The sequence below is a fragment of the Physcomitrium patens genome, chromosome 2, assembly GCF_059467195.1.
Source record: "Physcomitrium patens ecotype Gransden chromosome 2, ASM5946719v1, whole genome shotgun sequence".
NCBI lineage: Eukaryota > Viridiplantae > Streptophyta > Bryopsida > Funariales > Funariaceae > Physcomitrium > Physcomitrium patens.
Window position 1 is genome coordinate 24,525,906 of NC_143411.1, and position 8,231 is coordinate 24,534,136.

General features: G+C 40.6%; 1 protein-coding gene across 3 annotated transcripts; it reads right to left on the reverse strand.

Annotated features, from left to right (window-relative positions):
- Positions 1–3,065: 3,065 nt before the first annotated feature.
- LOC112278816 (fructose-bisphosphate aldolase, cytoplasmic isozyme 1) lies at positions 3,066–6,941 on the reverse strand. 3 transcript variants are annotated; one of them, XM_024512617.3, is made up of 3 exons: positions 5,748–6,941; positions 5,355–5,408; positions 3,066–4,563 (listed from the first exon to the last, which is right to left on the reverse strand). In XM_024512617.3, exons 1-3 carry the CDS (start codon positions 5,773–5,775, stop codon positions 3,524–3,526), a joined length of 1,122 nt encoding a protein of 373 aa, XP_024368385.1. In that variant the 5' UTR covers positions 5,776–6,941; the 3' UTR covers positions 3,066–3,523. The 3 variants fall into 3 exon arrangements, with proteins under 3 accessions (XP_024368385.1, XP_024368386.1, XP_090104494.1); XM_024512618.3 differs by lacking the exon at positions 5,355–5,408; XM_090248368.1 differs by lacking the exons at positions 5,355–5,408; positions 5,748–6,941 and adding an exon at positions 5,271–5,287.
- Between the last annotated feature and the right edge of the window lie 1,290 nt (positions 6,942–8,231).

Consider the following 8,231-nt stretch of genomic DNA (forward strand, 5'->3'; position numbering starts at 1 on the left):
GCTTTTTACTTTTCTCTTCTGTTTTGAATGGTGTGTGCATGAATGATATTATTTAAGAGCTGCATGCCGTCCAATCCAATCATAGTACTTTCTGGGCAACGAAATAGTACTTAAAGTATTTTTATTCACCTCATTCTGACTAGCCGCAAATTGTAATGATTCCTATTATTGCTTGAGGTCTGATTTATTAATTTCTGATTCGGTTTTTTTTATTTTTTATTTTTTAGGGCTAAATTTTTACTTGAAGTCATGTGGAATTTCATAAAAAAAGGTTTAATTTATTTGGTGTTACTTTTTTTTCTTTTCTTTTTTTAGTGTTTTAAATAGAGTTAATGCAAAGTGCAACAATCATGTGGTCGTGTAACAAGTGTCGGATTTAGAACACGGTGGAAAGGTGCACTTTCTTATTATTTTTAATCAATTACAATTTTTGAACAGATTAAGAAATACTATAAAAATCAATGAATTATTCATATTTTTCTTTCAAAATATCATTTAAATGTTGTTTTATGAAATTTGAAATTGTTTTTATCACTGAAGTTAAGTTATTTTTATGATATAAAATAAAGTCGATTTCAAAGTTTTAGATCTTTTGTATTATGAAAAATTGGAAAGTAGTTAGATAAAGTGAAACAAAGGTTTTATTTTTCATGTCTAAGTTATTATTCGTATTCAACTTTTTACAATGTGTCCAAAACTTATTATTTGGCTACGATTAAGTTTTTTCACAAAATAATTTACTCCCATGCAAATGAGAGAGATCAGGTGTCTGTTCCTGAATATTTCATTACACACAACTAGCCTTCTATTAATGAACCACATGTACTAAATCTCCGCCCTCAATCCCATTTCATTTACCTGCCCTGGACAAAGCCGTACCCACGTCAGCGCCCTCGATTTGCCGTCATCGACGGCTGCAAAGCGCCTAGTAATATTCCCCTGCACTCCAGGTCACAGCTGGAAATTCACTCTAAACCCGTGGGAGTCCCATTACCGCTGCCGTTGGATTGTGCATCGACAAGCGGAGATTGGTCGGGAGCTTTCCATGAGGTTTCGTCTGTAGCAAGCATGTTGAAAGACGTTGCTTAGCGGCGAGTTTGCATGTCGGCGTGACCCGACGTCGTGTTTCGATCGGCTTAGATTGTTAGGATGTGGGCCTTGCCGGCTTCGTAGCAGCTACTTGTAGGGGTTAAGCACATCCACATGAGCATTTTCCGGTGTGGTATAGTGTGGTGCAGGTAGTGCCGTCGGTGGAAAGGGCAGTTTGATGTAGCGTTTTGATCTTCTGGTATTTTCGATGCTTTGGATAGTCTGTCGCAGTCGTGTCACTTGCGTTGCAGCGTCAGCATGGGTTTGAGTTGCGTTGGCGAGGATTGCGTCCTTGCAGATTCCACGGAAAGAACGCTGCAGCAATTTTGAGTTGGTTGATATTTTTGTAATTGAATCATGTGAGTTCAGAGTTTGGGTGAGCTTTCATGGCTAGGATATGTGCTCTCGGGTTGATTTTGGGAAGCGAGCGTAGGGATTGGCGTTTAAAGTGGAGAATCGATTCCGTGAGTTGAAATATTTGTTTTCATGGATAGTTTTCTGCTGAGTGGAGAATCGTCGTCGCAGGTTTAAGACATGTCTTGGAAGGCTTTTTAACATATTTTTATTGTGTGGAGGAGAAAGCTCGCTCGCTTAATAGGTTGATTTGTTGGATTTCTAATAGCTTAGAATGGAGAAGATGACGAAGGGGGAGGATGAGAGCTGGTTTAGGACTACACACAAGGACACAGGCTCGACGGCTCATCGGGATACTATGTCTGTGCGAGTGTCTAACTCTGCGCAGAGTGCATCCAAGCGACCTTTTTTTGTCGCAAGAAGGGAGTCAATCAGCGATGGAGAAGATAATTCTGGTATATGTTGGTTTCCTCGAGGGCGTAGTCGGGCAGGGGAATCCTTGTCGACAGTCAACGTGCATCAATTTGAAGAGAAACGAGGTGAAAGCCGGTCAAAATCAACAGCAGGAAGTGATCGGGTTTTTTGCTGTTGTGGGCCGCGCTGGGGTCGCAAGTACACCGTTGAGGTTTGCGCCACAGATTCTAGCGACGATGGATCACCTGGCAACGAGTCAGTGTTGAGAACGAAAGGGAGGTGGGAGATTGACATGAATGAAGAGTATTACAAGCCACCCGTGTGGAAACAGATCATTCGAAAAGTGAAGGCCCAAGTGAGGCAGGTAAATTCTACTCCTCCTGGGGCGTGGGAGAATTACGACTCGCAGAGCTATGAAAAGAATTTTGACAACGGGACATGGCGTGATTCATCGCGAAACAATTATGACGCGGATGATAGCGATGAGAAGCTTGGGTTAAATGAGAGAGCAAGACACACAGCTTTATTGCAGAAATTCCATTCTAACAGAGTACAGGAAGTTCCCGGTGATGTTCACTGGAACAGTGCTTCTCTGTCGCCGTTACCCGTGAGATCGTTGCCCAAAGAGAAGATAGATAAATCCAAACAAGATTTTGTGCCAATCTGGCAGAGAAGGGCAGCCAGCCCTATCACGCTTGATCTTAAGCAACGGACAAGTCTGCGAAGCTCGTAACGAGCATCACGCCGGCATTCCATTCCCTACATCGGAACTCACCTTAGGTTACACGCGAACCACACCAACTCCGGCTGGGCTTCTGGAAGTTTTGGTGCGGATTGGTCGAAATTCTCTAGCATCTTTGAATGATCCACCAATTTGGACACTCTTTCGACAACATGCGTGATCATCTGATCCGAATTGCGCATTTGGAGATAAACAAACACGAGGACTGCAACACCTTAGTGCATACATCGATTTTTACGACTAAAGCGCATGCATCACGCGTTGGATTGCTTAATTAATATTGATACACCCATGCAGGATTTCGCAAGGGTTTGAGCTTTCTAGTGTAGCGATGATCGTACGTAATGCAGCACTTAGAGATTCTTAGACCTCGCGCTTTATGATATATTTTTCGTTTTTTTTTTTTCGTTTATTTTGTGTATTGTTGTTGTTGCTGCATGTGTTTTTGTGTGTCAGCATCGTTCGCTAGAGGTGAAAACTTGTTAGGTGATTGATTCAATCGAATTTTCTCGTCCATGTAAAGAACAAGGCCATTAGTTTTTTTCCATTTTGAGTGAAAACTGGTGTGGCCAGCGCCTAACTTTTTCCTGTTGCAATCCATGTTATATCATTCTGTCTTTTTGATATTTCAATATATAAGCCTGTTAACTATGATATTTGGGGTCAAGCTAAAAGGTTCTACATGTGTTAGCTCACTGTAGTTACCCATCAAATTGTTGACAACGTGCTGCTTGCTGTGCACATACATTTCAAATACACCCTACAATTCGCGAGGCTAGAGTTTAGATCATTTTTTGAAACGATGGAAACGGTAGAGTTCTGGGGTTAGGAATACCCTGCCAATCAAGTTGCAGGAACAAAACCAACGATTGTACAGCGAAATGCGTAGAGATAATTAACTTGTGCGTTGCAGCTAGAGAGCATTCAGTACTTGTAATCCTTGACGAAGAGGTTTCCAGAGTCACCGCCGGAGTCACCCTTGTACTTCCCCAAGACAGCCTCCGAATTTGCTTTAGCGCGGTTGTAGAGCACTCTCTGAGCAGCCACCCAGTTTTTCTTTTCGCCACCCCAAGTCTTGAGCACGCTGGATTGCAACGCGCGCCCATAGCTGAAGCTCAGGGTCCATGGTTTCAAGGTTTGCAACGCGTTCATGGAGTTCAAGTTGACGGTGGCTTCTTCCTCGCTCTGGCCTCCGCTGAGGAACATGACGGCAGGGACTGCAGGGGGCACCGTTCTCTGCAACGCGCGCACGGTGAATTTCGCGATGATGTCGCAACTGACCTTCGGCGCCTCAGAGCCTGGGGTAACCATGTTAGGTTTCAGCAATGTCCCCTCCAACAAGACGTGCTGATCGTTCAAGGCTTTGTAACATGCGGCCAGGACGCGCTCCGTTACTTCGGCACATTTTCGGATGTCATGGGTGCCATCGGAGAGAACCTCTGGCTCGACGATGGGCACCAGACCATTCTCTTGGCACAGGATGGCATACCGGGCCAGTCCTTGCGCATTTTGTTGGATGCCAAGCTCTGAAGGTTCTGTGTGGCCAATCTTCAACACCGCTCGCCACTTAGCAAATCTGGCTCCCGCTTCGTAGTACTTCTTGCATCGGGCGCCGAGGCCATCGTGCCCTTGGGTTGTGGTCTCGCCATTGGTTCCGGCGAGCGGGACGACTCCTGTGTCCACTTTGATGCCTGTCATGACGCCCATTTCTTCCAGGAGCTTCACAAATGGCTTCCCGGCGAGAGTCTTTTGGTACAATGTCTCTTCATACATGATCACCCCACTCAAGAACTGGTGTATGCCAGGAGCCGTGAAGAGCATCTCTCGGAGTGCTTGGCGGTTGGCCTCTGTGTTCTCGACGTTGATGCTTTGCAACCTAGTGCCGATTGTTGAAGTGGATTCATCTGCGGCAAGAATGCCCTTCCCAGGTGTGCCGATAAACTTGGCGGTTCTGATGAGCTCATCTGCAATGGAAGTCACACATTCCGTGAGTTTGTCAAATTCCATGGCCTTTCAATTTCGTATGCCTTTCTTGGAGTCTATTTCCTCATCAAGTAATGTATGGATCATTCAAATGTCACAACGTCAGTATGAGAAATTTGTTGAAGTCTATTAAGACAATAACTGTTTCAATCAGGCTAAAGCAGCTTCCAAATTTTAAGCGATGTGGGTCAACTAGATGGCGCGATGTCTCTTGTCTTCTTTCGCAAGGTATTCGATGCGAATCATAATTTTTGGAAGACAAAAATCATGAAAACCCTAAATTTTCATTCCAAATTTTCAGCATACTGGCAAACGAATGCCAAGAATCGAATCAAAACGTGAATCTTGTTCATGTATTTTATCATAAATTTTGGGTGGATTTTTTAATCAAGTCGAAACGATTGTTAAGACTCGGGAAATGACAACAATTTGAATCCGCGAAAGAAGCGTTGCGCTCAAAACGCGAAAACCAAGTGATGTTGAGGATTAATCTTGCCTTGGAAGGACAATAATTGCCAACAGGATTAAGGCTCTACTTGACATCTAATTCCAAGTTCAAATTTCTGGGAGCATCAATAAGGACGTTTTATGTCGAATGAGTTTAGAGGGGCACACACTGTATGTGGATCATCTTCCACTATGTCTCTGGATAGCAGCTACGTGTTGAAGATGAAAGGAAGCGACATACCTACTCATCTGATGCTCATGATAGTTCAAGACTGAAGCAAAGTAGTCAAGGAAATAGGCAAGAGATTCAACGTTTAGACCCAACCGCATTTCCAGCAAGCGTGTTTTTGATGAGCGCCTTTGCTTTGTGGATTGCTCGCTACACCCAGACACACAAAAAAGACTAAAATGAAAATTCTGAATCGATGGACTCTTGAATACTTCAACAAACAATAGTTGCAACTTAGGTTCTGTACATTTAAACGAAGAGACGATAACTCAACTTTACAGTTGCACACTCAATCATTCTGCACTTTACTGATAGCATTAAACAAAATAAGGGAGATCCATTCTGTAGACTTCTGCACAATTCCTGGAAAAAATATCCGTTGACGGCTGCCCGGTCTACACACCCGATTTCATACGTTCTATGCAGATGTATGCACTTCAATTTCGCACTGGTGCAATTCAGAGTTTATGAAGCATGTGGATCAAATACCTGCATATTTGCCCCAGTAGGCTGACATTGTCGATCCTTGCTCCCACTGTTCCTTGATCAAACTTAACAAGAAGGAGACTGGATCAAGCAACCTGATCTTGCGATAAGTAGGTAGCAACAATGTCGAAGAGCCCAGAACCGCTGCTATTAGTGTGACTTAACGATCAGGAGAATGTAGTGGTTGCCCTGGTGCGCGACCAAAGGGCGTGACCCTGATCTAGTCGACTCCGCTCTTGAGAGTCACATATCATCTCACAACCTTTCATATCAAAAACACATTTCATATTCCACCGCCATTGAATTCGGGAATCCCGTCCTAAGCGGACTGTGGATTTAACAATACCTCCTCCAAATTGGCATTCGATTTACTTCGCTGCTCAACGGTGGAATTTGTGAATGAGAGTGGATGATGGGGAAGGTGCACGGACGATGACAAATGTGGGAGCGTGACCACACACTCACAGGTCAACGACTCTTCACTTCATGACGTTGTTGAGAGGTTGATTCAGTTCTACACGCCCAGCTTTGAAATTTGTGCGACTGTTCACGCATGTGGATTCCACGACCTATTCTGTGGACGAGAAAAACCTTTCCGAGACCAGGTCTAGATTGGGAGAATCGTAGAAACGGCAGAGATTGACCAGGCTTGCAGGTGTGCTGCAGCGTGTAATTCAGACATGGGTACTACTTCCTCGCACACAGTCACGACCCACTCGCGATCCTGTCAAAGCCTCGTGCGCTGAAGCGTGCCTGGATTCGGCCCTCGAGGCTACTGTACAACTTTAGGGTTTCAAGGCCTCGAAGCATTGATTGATATGGCGTGCGCAGTGTTTGAAATTGCAATCAGTTCATTTAACGTGGGCGGGAGACATTCAAGCAAACTGGTAGTCAATTATAAGGATACGTATTTCTTCTTGAGAAAGGAAATGTATATATATATACTAAGATGAGAACAATTAAGTAGAAGATCCTGGCGGTTATTATTTGCGTCAGTCCCGAGTATAATTCACTCTGGGTAGATTTTGGGTTCGAATCGCAGTGTCGGCAGGATTTACTGTCTGCTAAAAGTGAAATCGGCGTCGAGAAGTCAACTTCGGATTGGTTCTGATACGAAATTTAGGGCCGTTAGTGAGTTATAGGAAACAAAGGGCGATTGTGTGCACTAATATGATTCTGTGGAAATTCGTGTGTGGCATAATGAATGTTTAAAGTTGTGGCGGTTGTTTTCTTTCATACTAGTTTTGATGGTCACGATGGAAACAATTTTAATTACTTTTAGTTATTGACTGTTTTGTTTCATGGCTCACTTTGAATTTTTCGTATTTCAATGTTGAAGGACTTATTAGTGTTTAATATAGTTCTTATGGAGTGTTCTAAGAGTTGGGTATAAATAGTGGATTGGCTAATAATTTGTAGGAGTTGATGAATTTGATATAAAGTAAAATAAAAAGTCTTCTTTGTAAAACTATAATCATGCCTATCATTTTTAATGATCACATTTTTATTTTAAGGTGAAATACTAATAATAGAAATATATGTGCGATTCTTGGTTACACTAATTCCATTATGCTTCAATTACTAAATTTAACATGTTATTTATATATATACCCCAAATGCAGTGAATATATATATATATATATATATATATATATACCCCAAATGCAGTGCATATACATATATATATATATATATATATATATATGTATAGATGTTATATATATATATATATATATATATATATGTATATATATATATATATATATACATACATATAGATAAATACAAAGACAAGATGGTGTTAACATGGGACTTATGACACAGCACATAAAAATTACATTAAATTAGTTGACTATAAGAACTATCTATTTGCATCCAGTTGTCTCAGAAGTAACATATTTAGTTATCAATTGGTTGCATATAGAACTCTAATTTCCACAAATTGGTTTATTTTTTTTCATAGACATACTTAAAAATTGAGATATAGATATATTAGTCTGATTGTTTCTGAAACTTAAAATTTATAAATACAATATTTTTATTATGTAATTTTTTTTATTCTTATAAATAAATTGTAAAATCTAATAAAAACATATTCATCATTTTATTACTTTTTGGATGATTAAAGTTAAGAGTGGATATATATTAAAGTAAGTAAAGTTATATTAATTTTGGTTGACTGAAATTAATTATATTTTAGATAATTTATTGTTAGAAAATTGGATCCATTTTTTTGCACATGCATTTTGTTAATAGAATTATTTTCTACAATGTTTGTGTATCCAATGGCACAAGCATTCACTCATCTCTCTCTCTATATATATAGTTAGTGTATTTTTTATTTTAAAAAAGTATATAATTTGAATTATTTTTAATATTTTAAAAACCTTCAATAAACCTTTATTTAGAGGTCTAAATATCAAATTATTAATAGCTTGGAACTTATAGTGAATAAATTTTTTAATTTACAAGGTTCTAATTTAATTA

Bases quoted from the DNA above. Each gene is read 5' to 3' on its own strand.
- LOC112278816 (XM_024512617.3), bottom strand. From the start codon at position 5,775: ATGTCAGCCTACTGGGGCAAATATGCAG. The intron at 5,409-5,747 runs GTATTTGATCCA...GTCTGGGTGTAG, and splicing joins CTACTGGGGCAAATATGCAG to CGAGCAATCCACAAAGCAAA. The intron at 4,564-5,354 runs GTTGGGTCTAAA...CTTCCATTGCAG, and splicing joins ACACGCTTGCTGGAAATGCG to ATGAGCTCATCAGAACCGCC.